The sequence below is a fragment of the Ostrinia nubilalis genome, chromosome Z, assembly GCF_963855985.1.
Source record: "Ostrinia nubilalis chromosome Z, ilOstNubi1.1, whole genome shotgun sequence".
Lineage (NCBI taxonomy): Eukaryota > Metazoa > Arthropoda > Insecta > Lepidoptera > Crambidae > Ostrinia > Ostrinia nubilalis.
This window is the reverse complement of record NC_087119.1, coordinates 3,654,717-3,681,043: the sequence shown is the minus strand read 5'-3', so window position 1 is coordinate 3,681,043 and position 26,327 is coordinate 3,654,717. Positions and strand designations below refer to the sequence as shown.

The 26,327-nt window shown below is 38.5% G+C and overlaps 1 protein-coding gene across 3 annotated transcripts; it reads left to right on the top strand.

Moving 5' to 3' along the window:
• The first annotated feature begins 1,881 nt into the window (after positions 1–1,881).
• On the top strand, positions 1,882–25,829 carry LOC135086739 (chromatin complexes subunit BAP18-like). Of its 3 annotated transcripts, none has more exons than XM_063981526.1 (5): positions 1,882–2,003; positions 2,077–2,168; positions 7,055–7,156; positions 10,732–10,906; positions 25,712–25,829. In XM_063981526.1, exons 1-5 carry the CDS (start codon positions 1,983–1,985, stop codon positions 25,814–25,816), a joined length of 495 nt encoding a protein of 164 aa, XP_063837596.1. In that variant the 5' UTR covers positions 1,882–1,982; the 3' UTR covers positions 25,817–25,829. The 3 variants fall into 3 exon arrangements, with proteins under 3 accessions (XP_063837596.1, XP_063837598.1, XP_063837597.1); XM_063981528.1 differs by having other exon boundaries at positions 1,884–2,003; positions 10,732–10,795; XM_063981527.1 differs by having other exon boundaries at positions 1,884–2,003; positions 10,732–10,843.
• Positions 25,830–26,327: the final 498 nt, after the last annotated feature.

Sequence of the window (26,327 nt, the reverse complement as noted above, 5' to 3'; positions counted from 1 at the left end):
GTGGAGTCGGTTTTGCAGCGATTCGTTTCTGTCACGTTAGTTTTGTGGCACAAAATATTGCCTGTTTTGGACCATTTCAAATTAATTTAATGTTAAAATACGATTTAATACGAATATAGACATCATGATTTTCAATAATATGGATAAATACACTTATGAGTAATAAATTTATGAAAACAAATATTAGGATACATCACATTTATGAATATTATAGTTATTTATTCGAATGATTATGAGTTTCGATCATTAGTATAGAAAAATATATGAAAACAAATATTAGTAAAAACTAAGTGTATGATTAGTGATATTATGAATATCAATGATTATGTTTTTAAATATGTAGGTTTTAAATTTTTTATGAAGAATGATCATTATGGTATCAAATTGTATGAGAAATATTTTCGGACCTCCAATGATAGGAATTGAAAAGTTATGTAAGAAAATGCGCTACCCTCGGAGTCAGTTCAACTTTTTTTTTGTTTTTATCAATAAAATAAAAAAATTATGGGTGGATGATCAATGGACAAGTTTCCAATTTTTTTCTTTTAATAAAACTTGAAAATATAAGTAAAACTAATAATAATTGTGAAAGAATCATGAAAATATCTCTATAAATACAAAAGTTACAGGGCCCTAAAGTTGCGCACACCAAATTATATTCGCGCCATTTTGATCGGTGTAGTCACGCACGACAGTCATTCGGGGAGTACAAACAGTAAAAGTGCTGTTGACAGATCCAATATTTTTTCAAATCTAGTATTTATAATTTTTAGCCTGGGTCACTCAAGATTCTTTCTTAGTAAAATTGTGTAACCTTTTTTGACATCCAAGACCTGCTGACCATAATATAAAAAGAAAAAGAAGACTTTGACATTATAGTGTCATTTACGACAAGATAAGTGTTCGGGTGGTAAGCATTGTGATTTAAACTTGAACACCCCCCCTAGACAAAATGCACTTTTTAATCGAATCGAAAATTGAGTCCGTCAAAACTCCATACAAAAAAGGGGCCTTTCGACCACTTTTCTACTGGTTTTCTCAGCCATTTCTTGATGGATTTCAAAAATAACTTCACCGGCCCACTATGGATCGAAATTGCGATTTACGGACATACTTACTTTTTTTTTTTCATTTTTCAGATAACTTGTGAACGGGCAACTTTTGGCGCGCGCTGATAGTATAGGATTATAGTCAACAAGCCATAGAACAAGACTCAAGTTGTTTCAAAGCAAGATCTGTCAAGGCTTAATCGAAATCTACCACTTTATGTTTCATTCCATGCAACGAAAATGGCAAATATTTTTTCCAGCCAAACTATTGGTTTTAGAGAAAAACTTTTAACGACATCAAAAAAAGGAGGAGGTTCTCATGTCGAGTCTTTTTTCTTTTTTAACACTCTTATATCTATACATATATGTATACAACAAAATGTTAACGACATAAATTTACTCATCAGAATAACGTAACATATCGATAGGTATTTTTTTTTCAAATAAAAATTATGAAAAAAATCGCTATGTCCATAAATCGTAATTTCGATCCTTAGTGCGGCCTTTTAGTTTTGGTCTATTTAATCCCATTCAGTGAAATCTAATGTTTTCAACATCACGAAACTTCTCCATTTACAAATGCTGTGTCAACTGCGGCACACTGAGTACTGCGGTCTGCGCTAACCTTTTTTTAATATTATACTATCTTTGTATATCCAGACCATAGAGAACTTAGAATGACTGTCATGGATTGGTCATTTTGCGTTAAATGATGCATATTTCATTGGTTATTAGATTTGAGTGCAACTTTCCTATTGGTGCTGAATATCACGAAAGCTGTCACTAATCGATTGCAATGTAGTTCATTCAGCGTTCATTCAATCGAAATTTTACTTTTCTTTTCTCATGTTCTCTTGGATGTTTTTTACATTTTATTGCTAAATGGTATCGGTTTAGATTATTTAGTGTTTCTGGATCGATCTCACATCAAAAATGAATAATTCAGCCGCTAAAGTAAGTTGCATGTACCATTTTTAAGTGCCGTTACGTACATGAAAAAATCTTCAAAGGCATTTTTTTCTCATAGGTAGGCGAAATATTCCGCGAGGCCGGCACGGCGTTCAACAAATTGTCCGAAATGACAATGCTGTTGCACCCCATGGGCGACTCACAACCTGGGTAAGTGCCAATCTTGTTTCTATGCTAGCAAACATACATTCCCGTACTATTATAGTTCTAACCGTTAACAGTTCACATTTAGCATCACTAATCAATAATTGCTGTCCGGCGTCCGGCTATTGTACATTGGGACATCTATGTATGTATGTTGCGCCGTACCCACGTTTTGATATAGTAACGTGGATAAGGTTTGAACCTCATGTCTCACTACTGTATAAAACGTTCGGTTTTACTTTCGTCGCCAACCTATTCTCTCGTTGTGATAAGGAATGCCCTATTCTGATAATAGCTTGTCTGGGCAATCAATCATGGTTGACAAAATGCACTCAGATGCACTCTGAAAGATGGCAACTCATGTACTCAGTATGTGGCCTCTTATTTTTACTGATTATTAACTTTGTCACTTTCTCATTCCATCAATTCAACAGGTCATGTCATTAAATCAGTTTTGTTTTGTTTTCAGTAGGTAGGTACATTTATTTAGGGAGGTTAGGGGTACATATATTTTTGATACAATGATTTGAATCCATAACTCTATTTAGTTGCAAACTTAAGTTAATCGTGCAAACTCAATTAAATTGTTTATATTTAATACAAACCAGTCTTAACTTAAGCAAACAGACTTGTAACAAGTAATGAGAGGGATGTCAATATCCAACTTGACTCAACTTCGCCTGAAAGAAGCGCTCTGACACAACCTGATCACTTGCTTGCTTCTTAGTAGAGATGAAACGGATAGTGGTTTGGCCGGATACCGGATACCGGATATCCGGCCAGCTTCTAGGCCGGATAGCCGGATATCCGGCGGCCGGATAGTTGGCCAATTGTCTCGTTGCATGTCGTGACGAGTTTAGCGCCGCACAGGTGCTTCGAACGCGATCTGTGGGTCTATTAGTAGACTAGACTAGTCACACTTTTAGAAAATCGAATCCGTCCGAATATAATGTCAGATTTTGCCACTTGTCTAGGGGGTAGATCAATTCGGGCGATTTCGGTTGCCATCGTGAGTGTGTGATTGAATAGCGAAAATTAAATTAGTTTACTTGCTGCGTAATTTGACTGAACTGCATCATGTCATCAGCTCATCAGAAAAAAAAGGACCGCCTATTTTATTTGGCAATATCTCGACATTAACAGATATTTACTATTTATGTATTCGTCATTAGAGTAAATAGCCCAGAAACAGATTTTAGTTTTTTGAAAGGCTTTAATATGGCTTTTTTGTAACATTTTGGACTTTAAATAAAAGCCGTCATTATTATAAGCCATTTTATTGACATTTACCTCAAAGATTAATGCATTTCATTTTATTAATAGGAAATTGTCGTAGTTTTTTAATATCCGGTATCCGGCCGGATAGTGAGTTACTATCCGGTATCCGGCCGGATAGTAAATTTAGGCCGGATATCCGGCCTACCGGATAGTTACCGGATATTCGTTTCATCTCTACTTCTTAGTCACTAAATTATCTAAGCACTGCATTACAAATCACAACAGTGTTGACTGAGATGCAATTGTATTTGTAACAGTGACAATTACCAAGGCTTGGGCTCTTATTAGGGAAGTCAGGCATCTTCAGACTGTCTAAATATTCTCAAATCTATATCTATGAAAGCCATAGCTCAAATACAATTTTACGTGTAGTACATAAAGGGGTTGTAAGTTTTGTATTCTTTTGTTGTAAACATTATGTTTAACCTCAGATAAAACATTCTGGTGCCGGGCATTACCTGCCATAGACATCTCACGCATCAAGAACAGACTGACGATTATTTAGATTAAATTCCTATGTTTTAGTTTTGTGAACTTTCCAACTAAAATCATTGTTGGTGCCTCCTTATTTCTGCCATTCAGAATTTCCTATTGAGAATTTGTTTTGTTTTTAATGGACATAAATATTTTTATTTTTTTATGAATTCTTTCGTCTGACTGATAACTCTATTAATCTTAAGCTTCGATATAAATGTTATTTTTTAATGTTTGTGCTTTATTGTATCAATCAGCTTTATTATATCAAACAGTGACATAATGACTTTCTTCCCTTACCACAATCTTTTCATGAATTCACTAGCTAGCTGACTAGGATTGGACAATTTCACTTTATTTACAGTAAAGAGGGTTGTACGGGCTGTGAATACATTTAAAGCAAATATTAAGTTAATAACTGAGTAACAGTTTAAGGAAACTTATAAATGGCCTGTTCTTTATATTAGTGCTAGAAGAAGTTTTTAAAAATGATTCAATTATTGGTTTGCCACCACTTTCGCTATTGGGTTAGTCTTGTGGAAAATTCCATGAAACTACTGACAGCAGAAAACAATGTAACGTTCCAATTTTATGTAGATTCGAATTCGTATTTCCATCTCCATATATTGACTGCAAATAGTAAGTTTACATAGCTTAGTCGAATAGAAATCTGTTTGTTTTCATATTCAATACGATAAAATAGGTACTTTGCATCTGGTAAGCACATGGCACGCACAAATTACAGAACCTCTGTAGTACATACCTACATAATATACTTTTATTGCACTTTATACATGGTGATCTCATAATAATGATATGATCGCCGAAATGGCCCCAACAATAATCAATTTAGTGCCGTCATTCGTCGAAGAGTCCTGCCAAACCTGTCGCCCCTCTCCCCCCAACAGATATGCGCGAAGTAAACATATTAAGATGCTTTTTATTGCGCATCACACGAAGTGATCAGTGGATATTTATAACCTTTCTCCGCGTTAAAGCGGTTTTTATCTTACATTTAAAAACAACATGTCGATTGACTATTGTGGCGTAGTTGAGGACAGTAATCTATTATACATTCGTCGCGACCAGATACGAGGTACAATAACAAATCACGTAAGTGCACTTACTTATGCACTGCTGCGGGTCTGTTGAGCAAATCGTTCGCATCCTGCAATGGGGAGTGTGATCAAATTACGCTTTATCAATCTATGAGCGATGCAGGAGCCCGACTCCTTTGACGTCAAGACGGTCTCACCTATTAGGTACATACTAGTAAAGGCGAGTTCATGCAAATAGCAATAGAGTCCTTTATTACAAGCTTTGATTTACCTTCATCAGTCTGGGTGTCCGTAGGTAATTAATTTAATCTTATAAAGTTGAATTTGACCCACTTGACTTCAGAGTTCAATTGAGCTGAAAATTTGCATACTTATTCGAGATGGGCGACTGCAACATAGTCATGTAAGTGGATGGACGTTGCAGGTAGAACGAAGCCAACTTAAAATCGATAAGCTTCACCTGCTTGTATAAGTACATCTTGTCAGGAAATGAATATTTTGTCATAATGTAGTGACATAGTTTTTGCTTTTGAGTTTTAAAATAGTTACTTAACAAGGATTCCATTTTATTTCTTATCAAACCTTGGGCAATCTACGTAGTATCTATCGTTCGTCGTATCAAAGGGATACATGAAAATTGGTTTCAGTTTCACATCTAACAAGCGGCGTCTGTGCTTTCTTCGGTGACGTTGTTAGCGTAAGAATTGCACAATTTGCAACAAAGGCATCCTTATTGCACTGTAAAGGATATCGTTGTGGCTCGCGTATATTTTGTATCATAAATAGTTACATTGTTTCTCTGTAGGTCGCTCCGGGATCAGAGTGCAAGATATCTCTGCAGATTTACCGCGGTAGTGCCAGAGCACGGTCGCAGGATGCGGAGAATTCTCTGCCAACTGATATCGACTCTTCAAGCTATCTTTTATTTTGTGTGGCACAAAATAGAGTCGTATCTATCAACCCCCTTTTCCCACTCGTGTCAGCGCCTCAGGAGGATGAAGGCGGATACCGCGAGACATAAAATCGAAATTGTTTAGAGTAGGATCTCAGAAATTTTAAGTGTAGTTGTTACTAGTTGGCGTTGGTGGTAAGAACTTATTTTGTATGTTTCGACGGTTAATTGAAAACTGCGCTGTATTCGTTTCTATTAACAAGTAAAAGGGCACGCCATGTGCAAATGACATTTAGTTTCTCTCACAGAGCCTGACTTCAACCGGTTAAGTGTCCACGGCCCTTATATGACGTGTTACAATTGTTTTTTTTTACTATACAAATGTACAGTCAACCTACTGGTCCTGTCAAACAATCGTGTTACTCTTTGCCGTTACTTTATACTTGGCTGGTTATAGACAAATCTCTGATAGCAAAGTACATTTCCTGGATAAAATGCTATTCAGTAATAGGTACTGATGCTATGTATCAGCAAAAAGAATTTAAGTACTCATAATAAAAATCGGGTCAGTCGTGTCATTGATTAACTTGCTCACAATAACATGTTTACAAACTTCTTTTCATTTTATTATTTTTAATCGTATTAGGTAGGTAGTAGGTATAAACATCTTAGGTTACTGGATAACGTGTCTCCGTATAAATTGATTACGTAAACGGAATCATGGTGTGTTCAAATGCATAGTTCGCAACAAATAAATAATACCTTCCACACAATTTGACACCAGATTATTATGTTGCTTTCTGCGAAAGCTATTCAATCCTCGGACAAACAACAAAAGGTTCTGGTCGTTTTTATGGTGACGTTAATCATAACAGAGTTAGGCAGCAATGGTGACAGACGTTTGTCACTGTGACCTCTGTAAGAGTGAAGAAAAAGAGGCATGGTTACATTTTCTGTTTTATTGTTTCGGGTATATCGTCATTGTCTTTGTACCGGTGCGCGTGCGCTTCTTGAACTACTGATGAAAAAAGGTAATTTATGCTTCTGTTCCTTTGAAATGCTTGTGATGGCATTAAACACTATCATTGTCATAAATATAGGTTGAAATAGTAGATTCTGATTGTTACTTCGTCTCCTGTTTCGTTTATGTCTTTTGTGGTTGTCTTAAAAAGTTTATTATCATATTTCAGTGGCAAATGGACAGAGGAAGAAATCGAGATGCTTCGCGCATGCGTGCATCGCTTCGCCATTGATCTGAACAAACTGAGCCAGCACATCAAAAACAGAACCGCGTAAGTGCCCTACTTCTTTAATATTCTAGAATGGTCTTGCGCAAATCGAGAAGCCAATGAAAAATACCTAAATTGATGTTACCACTGCAGTAACGTGGAAAAGTTTCTTGTGTAGTTGTCGGGAATTAGTCTACATTCAATAACTTTAGATTTTTACAACCACTAGTTCAGTACCTAAGTCAAGTCTCTTGACGGATCAGGACCGGAGTCCTGGGTGCAATTCCCAGAAAGGACTCGAAAAGGGCTGAGGTACTATGTGTAGCAAGCTTTAATTTGATAAAAGGGTAGCACCTATATGAGAAGACAGCAGGGGACAGCTTTTTAAAATATTATACTACTAAGTATAATATGTACATCCGAATGTTATTAAACTTACAGCCAAAATTTATCGCCCATTCTTAACTGAATGAAATTATATTAATTTCATTATTTTTAAATATTTTTTGGTACAAAATATGTACTTTTTTTCCTCAACATTTTAACGTTTAGTTTAATTACGTCTCAAATGTAATTTGCTTTAGCATCGTTACCTATTTGGTAGTTTGCCCTTAAGTACTGTCAAAGTGTCCAACATTGAAAATGGCTTTAGTAGATGCAACAAAGTTCCCAAGGTTGTTGTTAACTAGGTATCCAACGTTGGCTCCAACTCTTTGTGTGGCCATTGCAGAACGGCATCCGGTATTTCCGGGAGACCGTTTCGTATCATTGTATGACATTTATTGGCCATGATTGCACAATGCTCGAATGCATGCAGTTATTCAATACCTGAATAAGGCCCGATTCGACCAAACTTTTATCCGAGAATAACTCCTGGTATAAATGACACATTGACAGTTTCAGTATGAGAAATATGTCAAAACTGACGATTTATTCTGAGATTAATATTTACTCTTGTTTAGTCGAATCCACCCTAAGGGTGGTATCCATACATGTGGAGGCTAAAACAGTTATGGGTTTAATTTGGGTGCTTGCATTTGGATTTTGGCCCACATGATTTGGCCCTTGTAGAGGTTAACGCCCGTATTCACAAACATGACTACTTATGAGATCTAACAGTGCGCATGGTCGCACAGGGTCACACATGAACCAATCACAGAGCTTTATTTAACGCTGTGCGTTCGATTTGCTGCATCACTTAAGCAAGCATTGTTTGTGAATACGGGTGTAAGACGACTACAAATAAATAACTTCATTCAAAGCGGTTTATATGACTGTAAGGGCTGGCTTCCACCAAGGCGGAGCGGATTGGAGAAGTGTCGGGCGGACGAAGTTTTCTATATAATAGGCTAGATGACAAAATATTATTAGACTCGTATTTTTTATTTTCTTTCATAATTAAATAATAACAATGCTACTTCGAGTTGAAATGGCGCGTTACGTCATGCCTATGTAGATTTTTTACTCAAAAGTGACGTCACGCGATATTTCAACTCAATATAATACTGTAAATTATTCGATTATGAAAAAAGAAAACGTGTCCAATATTTTTTTTATTAACTGTCTGACGGACTAAATAAAATTTCGATTTCATTACCCAGTCATCATCCCAATTCGACAGCGGCGGCGGATAAAAAAAAATCATCCGCCGCGCCTGACACCTCTCTTCTCCGCCTTGCTCCGCCTTGGTGGAAATCGGGCTTAAAACTTCAATTATTTTATTTGAAAATGTTAAGTAAAACACCTACATTACCATTTTTTGAGTAGATAGCACCATGGATATGAAGGTCAGTATCAAAACTCAAAACATTTTCTTTGTGTGTATTATGAATGTTAGGGAATTGACTAAGTAATCTACAATATTACTTTGTAATGCGAAAATATTATTTAACTTTAACCGCGGCAATTATGCGATAATCTTTGTTTTGACTTCGGCAAATTCTTTAGGTATGAATCTAGCCTGTTCATAACAATTGGATAATAGTCTCAGAATAGACCGGTGACAATAGGCACGTTATCCATTCAGTAAATTATACTTTGACCCTTCTCTTGAATGCACTTCTTAAAAAGTACCGCACACTGAGTTACTTGTAGCCGCCACAAGACGGTAAGAATTTTCCATACATTTTTCAAACTGACGACTACGCGCATTTAGCCCTTAATTTAACTTGGACAAAAATCTTCTCTTGTATGAAAGTGACAAACAAATAAAGAGTTGCTGTCGCATTTTAGGTACGTTTATACTATAGGATTAGTATAGATCAGATAGCTAGCGTCGTCGGTGGCTGTGGCCAAGTGTGCGGTAGGGCTAAACTCTTCAATTCGCTCAATCGGTACAGTCGGTCGAACCTATGATTAATTTTTATTGCAAAATAACACCTATTACGACTGCATGAGATGCCAATGTGTTCAGCTTGATGTGACCTCATCCGTACATCTCCAGATGCATATAAGCCAGACGACAGACTGTTTCTGCACAGTAGGGGTCCAGACCCAACCGGGCTCAGTCGTTTGGCTGTGCCCTGTCTCCCCTTTTAAAGTTGATATATTAATTACACTTATCTAAGAAGAACGCGAACGTCGTTCATTTCTCCACAATGATTCCAGCGATTGGTGAGTCTTATCACTTGTAAAATATTTTACTATTTTGTTGACGTGATGTCATTTCAATGTGTTTATTTGATTCAATGTTTTGAGGTAGATATATTTTTCATACGGCTAAAGATTTCATCTTTGCAATTGTAATTTTAGATAAATGCGAATATTCTGGTACGGACATCCAGCTAAACAAATCAGCATATTATTAACTTGCAATAGGTGCTATACTGTATTGTCCACTATTCTTGAAGTGAAAGAGGGTTATATTTTTCATTTGACTTTATTTTTCTGCGATAGAAATAATTACAAACTAAAGGGGCTCCTGTCTTCAGCATTACAGCATTAGACTCTCATAATAGTCAACTATTCGAGTCAACTCAATCCACAAGTAGTAGGTATAACAATATGTAAAAACTTACGGCGGCCTTAGTAATTTTCTTATGGCTTAACGAGCGCTGTCACTTCGTATTGCGAACGTGTCATTCGTCACTTCACATCCGGTGGTGATTCTGTTCGCGTGACATCTCCAATTTGACTGTGCATCTCGACGGAGGGTCCCAATGTACGGGGTGGACCATTTACAGTCGCTTGGTCATCGTGACATTACGTTAGCTTAACAGCTTAGAATCAACAACAACATTACCATCAAACGATAACTGCACGGTTACCGCCTCGCCATAGCGTTCTCTTGATGTCGAATTGGCAGTTCAATACTTAATCCCTTAGGCTACAGTCGCATTAAAACTATTGACTATTCCGAATCTAACCTTTATAATAGGGTATTTGACACCACCACAGTCCACAATCAATGGACGTACTTTGTAAAATCTTAGTTTACAGATTTAAACACGAGAATGAAGAGTGTTTTTAATTAACCCTCTTTCTGGCGCTGTCGGGCAAAAAAGAGTTGTTTTATAATGAAATGAACGATTGAAAGGTGTCAAATACCCAACTGAATTGTCACAAATTAACAATGCCCTTTACCTATGCCTATTACAAATACGCCAGCTCAAGAACTTTTCTTTTTTTTTGGTTTCCAGGTCGCAGATTCGTACTACACTCAAGAAAAAAGCGTTCGAGGACGCAGGTATACCTGTCAGGCAGGTAAGCAGCACTGTGACCAACTGCCAAACTCCGTCGCCGACTCCCCAGGTAGCTCCACACGCCGTGCACTCCACGCGTGACCCACAGCCCGTATTAGGAAAAAACGCCGAGGTTCAAACCTTCACTAACGTTTTTTTACTACACCATTATCTAGTTGTTGTGATGTCCGTTTTTTTTTGGTTAGTGAAGTTTGAATTTTTATTTTGTAAGGGCTTGGCTCAGCACACTGCATGCTTAGGTATGCTGTTCTGTTATGCGTCGTGTAGAGAACGTTGCTCGTTACAGACTACAGCTGTTTTGTTGTATCTCTAAGCTCGCTTTTGATTTTATTTTACCTTGGTTGTTTAGCCAGCGCGATATTTATTTCTTATGTGCCTTTTTCTGTGATGCATTTCGTTATATCATACATGTTTTATAGGTCCGCGTGCGTGTAGCCCGCATAATACAAGGCAACAACAACTACAAAAAATGATTTTGCCAGCTCATAAAATGTTTGTCAATTGATTGGTACTGTTCTGTACGCAATATGAAATATTGAAATACGGGAAGCCCGCATGCGTGCCGAAATCCGCATCACGGGAAAAAGGCACTAAATCTATTTTATTTTCCATATCTTATAATTCACGGAACTAGCGGATCAAATGCCTTAAAAAATAGGCATAAAATATTTAAAACACATTTTTGACGTCAATATGCAAACATAATGTTCTCTAGAGAACTGTAACTTTTATTATACCCAAGAAAATGGCCTATCCACGCCTACCGCTGGGGGACGGCAGGTTATGTGGGGCTTGAACCGAAAACTTAAAACCTTGGGTGTTCCCTCTGCCGCATAGTGGTCGGCGCCTTGGGTACTAGTAACGACCAAGGTAGTAGTAACACGCCGCCACTTAATGTGGGCCGATAGGATTTGCCGGGACCACGAGATCAATCCCGTTCGACAGCGGTGGTACCCTGTGCACTGTGCAGTGCAGAAGGAGGCGCCCACGCGTCTCCAACCTGCTGGCCACTACCAAGGGGAGGAAGAAGAGAACGGTCGTATAACCGCTTCCAACTCCCTTCCTCCGTTTGCGAAGCGGGGGTGCAGAGGGGTTGTCCTCGCGTTCCCGCTCCGCCGCCTCCTGCGACATAACATCTTCATAGAAAGAGACAACGGCCTCCCAGGCCTCGTTGCCACCGAGCATAGCGGTAACCATTCTCGGGGTCCTGGCCGACCACCGCACAAAGGGCACGGCGGTGCTCCTCCCAGCCTGGACAGACTGCGAGGGTGTGCTTCACCGTGTCTGCCACCGCGCCACACTTATGGCACGACGGGGTCTCCTCTCTCCCGATGCAGGTACGATCCGAAGCACCCATGATCAAAAAATACCTGCACCAAACGGTAAGTGAGGAAACCGTGCGCCTGCTCTACCCACTGGTTGATCACCGGACCCAGAACGTCCAGTGATCGGCGCCCGAACTCTGCTGCGGCCATGTCCTCTCTCCACAGACGGAACATGGCCTCGCGGGCTTCACACCTTGCGGCGTTTATCTCGCATCCGTCGTCCACTTGTAGACGGTGGTCAGGACCTCAGCCTCCAACTCCCATGGAGAGGTTCCGGCAACTTGCCACTCGCTGTAGGTCTTCGCAGGAGGGCCGCATTCTTCCGTTTTGATAGGGACTCACTCCACACTGGGGCACCATACAAAGTCATACTTTTAAGTATGTCTGCGTACAGGTGACGGAACTTTGAGCTCAGGTCCCCCAGATTCGAGAGAAGCCAGCTAAACGTGTCAGCTGCCTTAAGAAGGCGCGACAACAGCTGTTCGAAGTTTGGACCAAACTGCCACCGTTCATCAAGTATCAGCCCCAAGTATTTCATTTGGGGCTTTACATCTATTCTGACGCCCCAGAGAACATGTAACTAATATTACTAAAGTTGCCTGAGTACATACCTGCGAATCGAATTACGCTAAACAATCTTTTAAGACGTATTAGCGAAATGTGATATTCGAAAGTATTTTATGCTTTCCGAACTAAATAATATAAATTCATTAATTACTTGTGTATAAAATATAGCGTCTCTTTGCGTTGATGCGCTTTCTTTAAGCCCCAGGCAAAAAGAGGATGATATTTACGTAATTGCTAGCAAAAAGTTCTTCAACTTCAAGCTCTTATATACTTTTCTTGGAACGTTGGTCGTTTGCATGACTTGAAGAATGAGTCTTCGTGTAGATTAATTTGCATTTTCATTATTAGAACCAGCATAGCAGGCATTAAGGTTTATTAAGCTTTTCTCGAAGTTATTATTTTGTTTCTCTGATCTAGTACAATCGAAAGTGGTCAAAAAGTTAACAACACAACCTTATTCTAATTGTAACAAAGACGTGTTTCAAACTTTTTGACCACTTTGGGTGTTACGAACTATTTGACGCTGACTCTACTTAATTACATATTGACTTGATGTCGACGTTATTTTATGTTGCCGAAATGTTGGCTTTGGTTACAGCTTTAATTAAATTCGCTTGTTCCCAACGAGTCACGTTTAAACGAGTAACACTGTTACTCGTTGGGAAAAAAAATCCCTGGATGTACACACGGGTACTGATCAAACATTAAGTCTTACCTTTAATATCAGGATATAAGAGATTTAATTATTAAAAAAAAGATGTACAAAATACATTAACAAAATCAAAGTAAGTAATCTAGAGTAAGAAAATACAGGTTAACGAATAAGGCCCCGTTTCCACCAAAGTGGAGCGGAGAAATGTTTTGAATAACCAATCAGATTTCATTCTGTCAATTTCATTCAATCTGCACGACTCTTTGAGAACATGCGATTAAATAGCTTTAGTAGGTACGTAAAACTTATGTGTTGCTTGAATATACATATTTTTAATTAAGCTCGACAAATGTTATTCAATTCTCAAAAATAGCAAATACGCATGTAATCAATAGGGGATCGGACAAATTTTTATTCTGGTATTTTAATTGACCTCATACATTAATTGAAACAATGGTAAAAAGAATTACATCGATAGCATAAAAACTCCCCGAGATATTTCTATGAAAATCACACAAATGGACTCCCAAAAACGCTACATACAAAACGGCACATACTTATGACCTCACTTGGTATATCAATTTGTTATAAATTTTATACTTTTGTCGTGGTTTCACCCACCCAACTCTTTGAATTTACGCAAGCTATGAAACTAAAAGTTTGCGTATTATCCTTTTATTCAATAATTCCTAAAATTCCAAGATAGTGCCGGTCTCCTATTGTGTAGAATAGCAGATCGTTTTAAAGTTTTTAAAGATTTGGAAACAAATTAGGCGTAACAAAAACTGCCATTGTCTCCTTAAACAGTGGAGTTAACTTTTGTGGTTCTTCGTTATACACTCGCGAGCAAAAATATGGAATCACCCTATTTATTCTGAACGATCATAAGAACTAAATGACTAATAGAAGATCAATAAAAATGGCACCATTTTAAAGGTGATATTATAAACTTTAAATTGATACCATATATGCATACAATACATAGTCATTCAGTTCTTAAGACCGCTCGGAACACAAAGGGGTGATTCCATACTTTTGCTCGTAAGTATAGTTCATAATACAATTTCGGATTTAGTACTTTCTCGCTTTGACTTTTTATATTCACTAATAAGCTTTGTAAACAACGGGTAAATGATACGAAGCTTATTTCATCATCATCAGCATCATCTCAGCATTATAGGATGTCCACTGCTGAACATAGGCCTCCCTCAATGCTTTCCATGTTGCCCGTTTGGTAGCGGCCTGCGTCCAGCGCCTTCCTTTATGACGTCGTCTTTATTAAGCTTATTTGAAAGAAATAAAATCAAAGTTGAAAAAAGCTACCTAAATTCGCAATTATGTTATGATCCAATGTTTTACTGACGGACAGTTACCCAGATTGACTTTAACTTTTGAATTCTTTTTTTATATAAATATTTGGCCAATAAAACTAATCCAGACAAAGTTGTACGAGGGCCGGCTGATAATTTCGCGGCCTAAGGTACTTAATGAAATAAAATAAATGGTTTCTATTTTTTATTTTGTAATATAATCTCCCTCAAAAGAAATACATTTCTTAAATCTCGCATACAATGCCTTTTACCCACTCAAAAAATTTTTTTTCAAAATGACGACCAACCGTAGCTTTAATTTCGTTGTCATCTGCATATCTCCGGCCCCGTAAGTCCTTTTTCAAATCGAAAAACAGGAAAATATCGCTAGGTAATAGGTCTTGGCTATATGGTGGGTGGTCAATCTCTGAGAACCCGGTGTCTTTCAGGGCTTGGCCTCGCAACACGTGTGGCGTGAACGGGCGCGTTGTCTTGCGGAAAGAGCAATCCGCGTGTCAGTTTCCCCCGTCATTTCTGTACAATAGCCTCGCGAAAATAAAGAAATATTCTTCAGCTATCTGCCACGATTTAATTCTTTGGTCAGCCGGAACGATTTTTTCGACTTTTGAACGTTTCCTTCACTCAGTATCGTGACAGGGCGGGGGTCGTTTTCACAGGTCTCTCGTCCGTGTTGAAATAGACGGGCCCATTTTTTAACCATAGTATATGAAGGTCCAGAATCCTGAAGAACCAATGACATCTCTTCAAAAATGTCTTTCGGTCTATTTTCCTTCTTTACGAGGAATGCGCGGCGCGCGGTGCCGAAATTCCGCAAATCTCCAGATTCGGCGGACATGGTGATGTCATTTGTTCGATAGAAATTGAACTATCAGTGCAAACTTAATTAGTGATTGCTTTTTATAATACTACTGAGTGTCGCAACTAGTGATATGAGTAACAAGCTAATTACTCATCGCTAAGTACCTTAGGCCGCGAGATTTTCAGCCGCCCCTCGTATAATATTCTGTACTTCTCTGCACGGTGTACCATACTCTTCAAATGCTTCATTGGTAAACACTTTTTTTGCCAATGAAAATCAAATAATGATGTGCACTTGTAATTTATTTGCACGTATAGCCTGATATCTTCTATGTTGGACACTTCGTTCGACATCATAATATTAACAAAGATCTGATCTCTCTTACTTACTATTTATTCTAATTTGTTGAGTTATGAGAAGAAATTTTATGAATTCTGAATATTTTTGTCATTTTACAAAAATGATTTTTATGTATCATATCTTTATTGATAATAGTGATGTCAAATTAAAAAAAATGCCTCACAGAATGCGTTCTGCGGTCAGGTCAAAGGGAACGCCGCATTACGTATGAACAACATTGTTTTGTTGGTCTCTACATTGTGTATTGGTGACTATACAATCAAAGAACCAGACCGAATGCCCTGACCGACAACAATGTTGTTCATACATGAACGCGAGCTTCGTTCAATTTGACCTGACGGCAGACCAGAGAATGCATCCAGTGTGGCTTACCCTTGAACATCAAGCTGGGACAATGTGAAACGGCGCTTTAAGGCTAAGAACTAATGGCGCGGTTTTCACCCGCGCCCGCGGGCCCGCAGCTTCTGTAGAATGCAGATACTTATGTAAAAACTAATGCACTAATTCACGACGCGGCTTTCGCCCGCGACAAAACTTTGTACCATGTTGTACTATTGACTTAGCACGCGCGTGAGTTCTTAGAATAACCGCGCAAATAACCGAACCCGTGAGTTTAGAAATAAAACCGCAATTCCACAACCGCCGCGGGCGCGGGTGAAAATCGCGCCGTGAGTTCTTAGCCTTAGGCGGAACTCAGAGGAATTAGAGAATCCCACCCACCCTTCAGAATATATCTGCCAAAACTGGAAAATACCACATTATCACTTGAAATGTGTTAAAAATAAAATAATAATATGAGCCTGTTTTAAATGGGATTTCTCATTAGAAAATAATTATTTCTAATTTTACAATATTCCATGGCGATAGAGGCCTAATTAAAGTTATTCGTAACTGCTTGTAGTTTAATCAATTGGTGAATTTGTTTTCACAAGTTTAGCATCATATAATTATGATATACAATATTATTCAGTAAATGATTATGAATATTCTGTCTTCAATGGTGGGATTACTCGGATTCCAAAGGTTCTTTACATTGTCCTTTGTAAATGTTAATTGAAAAGCATCTTTACCCAGTATTTATTGAACTCGCACTCGATTTGAATTTAGTAAATTTGATGAGTCGTAGAATTTGATTTGGCACTAAATGTTATATGTGAAATTTTGGTAGTTTGATGGATAAGAAGTAATTACAATCCTTGTGTTGTACGTATGAATGGATTATACAGGAATATATTTCTGTTGGTATGAATGTGCTAGATTGGTGACACCTTTTATTTTGTCTATTCATTTTTTCGTTTCTTTCTACATTTCATTGTAAATATTACTGGGATCTATACTATATTTTTTCAATTCATATTCTACTTTTGACATTTCATAATATAAATAATCCTTATATGCGGTTCCCTGCATAAAAATATGCGTTTGCTTTATGTATAAAATGTAAAATTAAAGTCGAAAGTAAATAACTGTTCATAGACTCATTTATCAGTGCTTACAAATACTTATTTTAATGCAATGCATGGACTACACTATCCAACTTCTAGTTGGGGAATGTGTGAAATAAAGAAAGGGGAACCGCTGTATTGAATCGCTCACAAACTGCAGTGGCAGTTGGCGATTTACTTTGTGCAAACGCATGCAAGCATTACCAAGAAAAAATTGCCTTTATTGACTTAGAAAGAAGGCAATAATTGTATGTTTGTCGTTTGCCCATCAGCCATCGACTCCGACGGCGTCGCAATTGCATCGGCGGCGTCGGCGAAACAAGGGCCACCGGCTCTGGCGAAAATACGGCATTGATGGCATGCCAAAAGTAATCATTCACCCAGTATAATCTCTCTGGCACCGGCGACGGCACTGCGTCAATATTATTATTAGTCCGATCAACGAAGCTTTTGTAACCAGAACAATTCTTCTGCTTATGAAACTTGGCACATGATGAAAATAAGTAATACAGATTATAGATATACAATATAGTCCAGTAGAATTAGCTTTTAAATCGGAAATAATTCCTACAAAAGATTTTATTGTTTTAATGGCTTCATTGGTTGCCCATTAAGACTCTCCTAAGTTTTCGACTTCGACGGAGTTGTGCTTAAGTGGTGGGGGCCCCCGAAAGAGGCATTTTTTCGGTTTTCCGGTTATACCGCGTAAAGGACTTACCCTATCAAAAAGTGGTCTTCATGACGGTTGAAGGGCACTTAATCCTGCATTGAATAAGACCAAATTCATATGTTTTGGACAAACCGTTCTCGCGCTAAAGTTCGGCAAAGTAGAAAATATACGTATAATTAATGACCCTCTCCACGTCCAATGGTTTGTTACCCACAGGCTTCCAAGTCTTGAAAAGGGCCACCTCAACCAGTGTAACCCTATCAAGGCTTACGAACTTGATGCGCCTATCCTTGTTCGTCCCAGCCGTTCCTTAACTGCGGTTGCTGCACCTCTTCCTGGCACTCACCTGAACGACTCTGTGTTACCTACTGTGGCTGCCCCTCTTCCTTGTATCCTCCTGCATGACTACGTTGCCTAGCCGTATGCCTGGTCTAAGGTTCGACGCCAAAAATCAACAACAACAAGTTCATATTAAAACGCTGAAGAGTTTTTTGTTTGTTTGTTTGAACGCGCTAATCTTAAGAATTACTAGTTTGATTGAAATCATTATTTTTGTGTTGAATAGCTCATACATTGAGGAAGGCTATAGGATATATAAGGTGTTATTTTTTATACTGATCATACTTTACCAACGCATCTAATAAAATCATACAAATACAACCCAAGTGTTTTTAAAAAAAAATTCAGGCTAGTTTTCGAGTAAAACGACAAAGAATGTTTCGAAAAAAATAAAAAATAAATCATCCTTTGAGCGCGGTGACTATTCGTTTACGCACTATCGTAGTAGCCGGCCGAGGGCAACGACCGCTGCCACGTGATGCCGCGCCGCGTGAGTCGGCCATATTGATATCGCTGCCAGTCGCTCCGCGCCCACAGCCCGCGCCGAGCCGCCGTTCGGCATGCGGGAGCGCAACAACATAAATAATCGTCCCAGTCCGCTGTCCGTCCAATGTGCCCAAACGTATTGCAGTGTAAGTGCGAGTTATTACAATGCCGCGCTTGATAAATAACAAAACGCAGGTGAAATTATGTTTCGGGCACACTAACTGGCCGACGAGAAACATTGACGAGTCGAAAACCTTCACACCTTGCTTGTTTGGAGCCGCGCAACGCTTCAGGGAGCGCAGCCGTATCCTGACTTGACGAGATCCCGTGCGCTTCGAGGACGAAGTTCTGGATTTCAATTTCAATCACCGGCACAGTGCTGGCGGTACCCAGATGCGAGCGCCGCAGACGGCGGCTTTTACGTAAAAATACGGAATGCCTTATCAAGGAGTTGTTGCCAGAGGGCCACGACCGCGACCGAGTTCTATCGATGGTTATTGCGGAAGTCTACCTAGGTACATACCTACAGTGTGATTTGGACAGATGAGTGCTTGTTTACGCGAAAGGGACTTTTTCCGTAAAAAAGTTAGTGCGCGAATTGTGAATACAACATCCGACGTGGTGTCTAGTGAACAGCAAGCAAGTGTGCAGCCCGGAAGCATTACCTCAATTCGATCGTGGCTAGATTAGACAGTGCAAGACAGTGTTTACGTGAACATTCAACAAAGGCTTGACGTTCAAAATTTATTGTGATTAGTGTAATAATAACCTAGGAACTTTAAATAACAACATTCAAAATAGGTAAATGTGTGAATAAGTAAAATCAATGAATCTAAAGTGTGATGGCAAATCATAATTTAGGAATTAAAACCAGGAAAATTGATCAGTGAGTTTTATTTACAACACCTATTCATATTCAATATTAGGGTGCATTTCCACTGAAGCGAAGCGAAGTAGTAATAGGTATGTACCTATCAATTTTTTATTACGACTCTAACTAAATTGCGTAGGCATTACGAAACCGTAGATATTGAATTCCAATTTCTATCCTTTTTTAAATTTCTAGTTTAACGCGGATGATTCGCCTCGGTTCGTTGGAAAAGTCCCCCGCTATTACACTAATGAAAATACACTTATTTACCTACTTATGTGGCTAGATTTTGTTTCTCCCAGCGCGTAATACCTATTAACATGACGTAACATCGTACATACTCACGAGTGATAATTTTTGGTAACGTAGGTTTAGTGTAATCTAACCTTTATGTGTGTGAACGTTGAATGAACGCGCGCGGCCATTGTTCGTACTCGTATCAATGAAATGAGTAAAGAAAGAGAGAGAGGCAGTGAGTGAAGACAGGATGGTTGTAAAAATAATATCTTTTTTTTGTTAGGAAAAGTAAAAACAAAAACTAGCCTGAATTTTTTTTAAAAAACACTTGGGTTGTATTTGTATGATTTTATTAGATGCGTTGGTAAAGTATGATCAGTATAAAAAATAACACCTTATATACAATCACTCTACGACTAATAGAGGCGAAGCAGTAAAGAAAAATGTTGCAAGCACGGGAAATAGTATTTAAACTATTTTCACTCGTACGAAGTTGATTTTGTGGCGTCGAACCTTGGACCAGGCATATGGCTAAGCAATGAAATCGTACAGGAGGGTACAAGGAAGAGGGGCAGCCACATTAGGTAACACAGAGTCGTTCAGGAGAGTGCCAGGAAGAGGTGCAGCAACCGCAGTTAAGGAACGGCTGGGACGAACAAGGATAAGCGAATCAAACTCGTGAGCCTTGTTAGGGTTACACTGGTTAAGGCGACCTTTTACAAGGCTTGGAAGCATGTGGGTAACAAGCCATTGGACGTGGAGAGGGTCATTAATTATACGTATATTTTCTACTTTGCCGAACTTTAGCGCGAGAACGGTTTGTCCAAAACATATGAATTTGGTCTTATTCAATGCAGGATTAAGTGCCCTTTAACCGTCATGAAGACCACTTTTCGATAGGGTAAGTCCTTTACGCGGTATAACCGGAAAACCGAAAAAACGCCCCTTTCGGGGGCCCCCACCACTTAAGCACAACTCCGTCGAAGTCGAAAACTTAGGAGAGTCTTAATGGGCAACCAATGAAGCCATTAAAGCAAAAAAATCTTTTGTAGGAATTATTTCCGATTTAATCAATTTTTGTGTTTAATTCTACTGGCCTAATAATCCTACGACTTTTATTATGAGAAGTTTGGTATTTTTATCTAAACACTACTACCCCCATAAAGTTTACATTGTAAAAAAATAAGAATTATCCAAATGGGAAGTAGCGAGTTATTCCCAATACAAGTGTCTTTGACTACGTACCGGGAAGACAGACTCTTTTTATAAAGTATTTTTGGAAATAAATTATTTTTTTATTATACTATAATATTTTAAAGGACAATCTTTTGGATGGAGTAAATTGCTATGTGTTTGAACATATATTTAAGCATATTAAAAAATCAGCAGAGCAGTTTTTCAGTAGAAATTATAGTGAAAATTGTTAAAAGTCAATATCAACCCGAGGTATATGCTTAGGTAAAAATACCAACTTCTCGTAATAAAAATGGTTGGATAATTTTATATCTATAAAATCTGTATTACCTATTTTCACATGTGCTAAGATTCTTAGGCAGAGGAATTATTCGGAAGTCTCCATACAACGAATCTCCTCGTTGATCGGACTATAAAATTTTCTCGCGCACTTGCGGTGCCGTGGCTGGTGCCTCACCTCATATTTTTTATGTTTCAACGATGGCATGTTTAAACAAAGTTTCCGCAGAATCTCTTAGGGCTATATTTCACCGGGATACCATGGCGGCGCAACCAGTCGCCCGCTACCAACAAAACCTATACAGGTCTATAGAGAGTTACTCATCTCGTGTCCGTTTAGTTGCGTAAAGCTGTATACATTTTGTTGGTAGCCGGCGCGGCGACTGGTTGCGCCGCCATGGTGTCCCGGTGAAAATTAAATATAGCCCTTACGATTCGTGAAATCAAGTATCGCGACCGCATACAGATCAAGCGTGGTCACAACTTTGTTTAAATGTGTATTTTTGTATAAAATGGCCTAATAATTCGGTGTCATTAATGATGTCACTTAAAGTATACTCACCCCATGATTGGTAAAGTTTTAGTAGATCTTTTCCAAATTATTAGCATTGAATGTGTTATGCACATGTACATAATTGGCCAAATTCACTGCAGGGATTGGAAAAAATAATAAGGTGTATATAATAATTTACTAACAATGGTTTTATACATATAATTTTTTGGGGGTAAGTGGGATCATTGCATGGCATTAACAAAAGAAAATCCGTGACGTGAAATAGTATTTTCCGTTTCCATTTTATTATTTCAAGTTCCTAATCAAGTTGGCTTTTTGGTTCTGCCAACATGTGAAAGACAGTTGTAGATATTTATGATATCTGTTAGGGCTAAGACTAAGAAACTTAAAAAAGCAGTTCCGATATTATGATAGGATCTGTCAGGGCTAAGCCGAAGAAATCCGATATTATTAAATCTTCCAGCGTGCGGTTGTTTGGGCACGCAGGGCACGACATCTTGTGCTTCATCGACTGGAGAACAAAACCGCATTTGCATTCCAAGTTTGAGACATACGAGAATCCCCACCTGAACAGATTGTCCGAAGTCTATGTACAGACTTACGGGTCAGCCAAATGAAAGCCCTGTGAGCCCAAACAACTGCACGCAGGAAGATTTAATGAATGCTACTGACAACGCCATTCTTGTAGCGGAGTTTTGGGCTGACACTGTATAGGTTTGTTGTCGACACCACAAGAAGAAAAAGCTTCTTCGACGGAAAGACAGGGTTAGGCTTCTTTCAAATTAAACGACTGTCGTTCTTTTGCAAGACCACACACTATCTATTGATTGTCAATTTTATTCCGACGTAATTTTCATACAATTTACCGCGTGCGGTCCTGCAAACGCACGACTAACGTCCGGCTTAAAACGCTTATTTGAAAGAGCTCTTACTGTTGGTACTTGTCAATTTTATTCCAACGCTATTACTAATTTTCCGTGTGCAGTCCTACAAACGGATGACGACCGTTCGTCTCAAAAAATCTAATTTGAAAGAGTCATTAGTGTCCGAGTATCAAGGCTCTTTACCAATAAACAGTGTACAAAGAATAGTTTCACTTTATGAGAACCTAACTCAAGAAGGCGGTTAACAATCGTATAAATGTTACAACTTTTATGTTGATTTACATTTTGAGAGCAATTGGCTACATTAACAAAATATTGCTTTCACTAAATGCATACGAGTATTCCTAATAAATAGTTCTTTAATTTTGACGCATCAAAAATTATGTCACTCCCTCTCCCTCTTCTACGAGTATATCCTTAATATTTTCTTCCTATTCAACTACCAATTAGAATCGGACATAATGCTGCTAAAAAGGAACTAGCATTAATAAGTTTCTGTCACAGAAACAAATCATACTCGGACGTTGATATCAATTTGGTTTTGTTTTGTCACGTTGAGCGAAAAGTTCACAGCGAAGGCCACATCACGAGTAAAGCTAATTTAGCTTCGCTCAGGTAGATGCACAATTAAGTTTTCTTTCTGTGCACTTAAGGCTGGGTTTCCACCAAGGCGAAGCGGACAAATGTTTTGAATAATCAATCAGATTTCATTCTAATTTAATGACATTGACTGAATTGAATCTAACTGGTTATTCAAAACATTTCTCCGCTCCATCTTGGTGGAAAACGGGCCCAAAGCGTGGTAAAACTAAGCTTGCCAGCTAAATCGTTGCAACAACAGTACCGCCGTGGCAGATTTAGGATAAAATTGACAATTTTTTGCGGTAATTTATGGATACGTCTAGCCAACACTGTGCTTTTGCGATTGATGCTATCTGCGTAAAATGTTTTTCGTGTATTAATCTACTAGAAGTGCAATGTTAAACAAATATCAAGAAAAGAAGATACATGGTACGTGCTAAAATCAGCGCTGTAGCGTATTTACTAAACTTTTTGACAAGCGAATGTTTATTGTATAATACGGAATCTTTAAACTTTCTTTGACAGAGTCGCTTACTCCATACAACCCGAGCACCAATTTGTTGGCAGTACGGTCATCCAGATTGTCAGAGGTTACCGTGACGTACGGCGGAGTACTGAATAAAAAAATCTGTGAGTCAGTGCAGTACCTACTCACTGAAAAAATGTTGGATTGCATCATCTTCATGAAATAAATGTAATGTTTGATTTGATAAGAAATACATATTTATTTTGTAATCTAAGTATTTTGTTTTATCTACCTCCTGAGTCTGCCACGGGACACCGTGTACAATGTATTTTTTATATTACACTGAAATTATACGCACGGAGTGGAAGAAAGACGAATTTATTTCACTTAGCCTAGAAGCAATAGTTTTAGCTAGCAGAGTATAGTAATTCAGTTTGTATTGCTTAGCTCTTTTGGGTCGTGACTCGTGATACAATTGTACAAAATTTTGTATGACACAACGCATCACTACGTGAGCTTAGCCAGTTTAGCTTAACTCGTGGTAATTTTATATTATTTATTGATAATACAATTGTGAAACCTAGACACTTAAAGGCAATAGGGAATATGCATGTTTTTTTATTAGTATTTGTAGAAACAAATAGTTTTTCTTTGATTTATTATTTAATTTACCGAGTTAGTTTAGTTTTGATTGGTTATAAATAAAAAGTGCATTTTATTTATTTCTAAGATTTTTTCATTCATTTTAATAGACTTAATTGAATTAGTATTTTAATTATGTTTTATTGTACTTTTAAAACATGTCTTTTGCATATTTCCTATTGTGACTTTAATATTACGGCTACATCTACGCCCTAACGCGTTATTAGACAAGATTCAGAGACTATGAAAAAGGTAGTAGGTATGCTTATAATTAGGTTAAGGTTCACAGAATCATGTCTAATAACTTCGAATTAGAGATGGCGGTAATATTATCTAAAGTATAATTACAGTTTTTGAGAATTTTTATACATGTGAGAACTATCGCGTTTTGTGTGACGTCGACTCATCATTTGAATATTCTTGAATGGTGGTGGTATAGTAATTTGAATTCAATTTATTTATTGGTGCGCATGTAATAAAATAATATTCATATGTTGACGACACGTTCAATTAACCGCCCTTTATTTAGTACATAAATATTGTTTAAATGTAATTCTCTTTAACAGTTTAAATAACCATCTCTAGTTTGAAGCTTGAAATAAAATGTCAAAAAACCGCTCGGTCATGAATTTACCGCTGTTAAACTATGTAGAGCGGTGGGCTTTATTTTAATTGCACAGAAATGTATAAAGGACGCTACGATGGAAGCTCACCGCTCCGTCAGGGCGCGCTCGCCGCTTGCCGCTGCCGCCTGCCGCTATCTGCAAGTAGTAGCCGAGCGGTGATGCGTTGGCGCGTAGTTGCAACCGTTCGGCCCAACCACACAGCCTGGAGACGCCTAAAGCTACGCTGAGTGATAGAATTACTCGCTCAGGCGAATTGACCCGAATTTTCTGTCACGACGACGCTTGGTGCCACGCTGCTTGAACTTGATCGAGTCTTTACATCGTTTGCCTATAATTCAAAGGTTTTCCCTTTCACTTAGTAAGTAAAATTTTATTGTATATGTCGACGTGAAATTGTGAACTCTGTCAGTTTATAATATAACGCGTTAGATTGTAAACTAACAGTGGGTTAGGTTAGGTTAGATTGTAATTTAACTACGTCAGATTATAATCTGACGGAATTCACAATTTTACGGTGACATATACGTATTATCACTGAGCACAGCTACACAACCGAGCGTGGCCCCAAGCGATGTTCTCGGCTATGTGGCCCGGGCCTGCCATTCCGCCATAACCGCGTACTTATATTGTCGTACCGCGTTTCCCCAGGTGACTCTGAACATGTTGAACGCGACCGAGAACGAGGTCGACGTCGAGGGTCTGACCGGAGATGTCAAACTCGAGTTCGAGCCGGCGGACGAAGTAGCCACCTGAAACCTGTTTAGCTTCTCGTACTAGCACGCAGTGCAAGAAGCAACCCTCTCCCTACACTCGGATAACAGCATCATATAAGTGAAAGGACAATGCTTTGGAATGGTGTTAAGCTGGATCTGGACTGTTGAGGTCGCGGTTGTTCGCGCCAAGTTTTCGTAGTCGACGCCGTAGTGGGTAGTAAACCAATGTTGGATGGTACTATGCTACAAGAAGATAAGGATTTTATTCCACGCCATATTACGGTAAATAAAGCGTTTCGCTGCAGGGTCACCGTTGAAAATTGATGTTGATCGTTCGCAATGCTGACTCTGTTGTAACAACTTTATTTGCGTGTGAGAATATGGTGCGGTCCGAAATCAACCCCCGGTATAAAACCCGGTTTAAGGTTTTTTTCTTTGTTTACGTTAAATACATATTATAGTTTAGTTTAAAATAGCCCTAACGTTTATTGAGGTGGCTCTATGTGGGATGTGGTCTATCCCGCGCTGTTGTCTAATCCCCTCCGGCACCC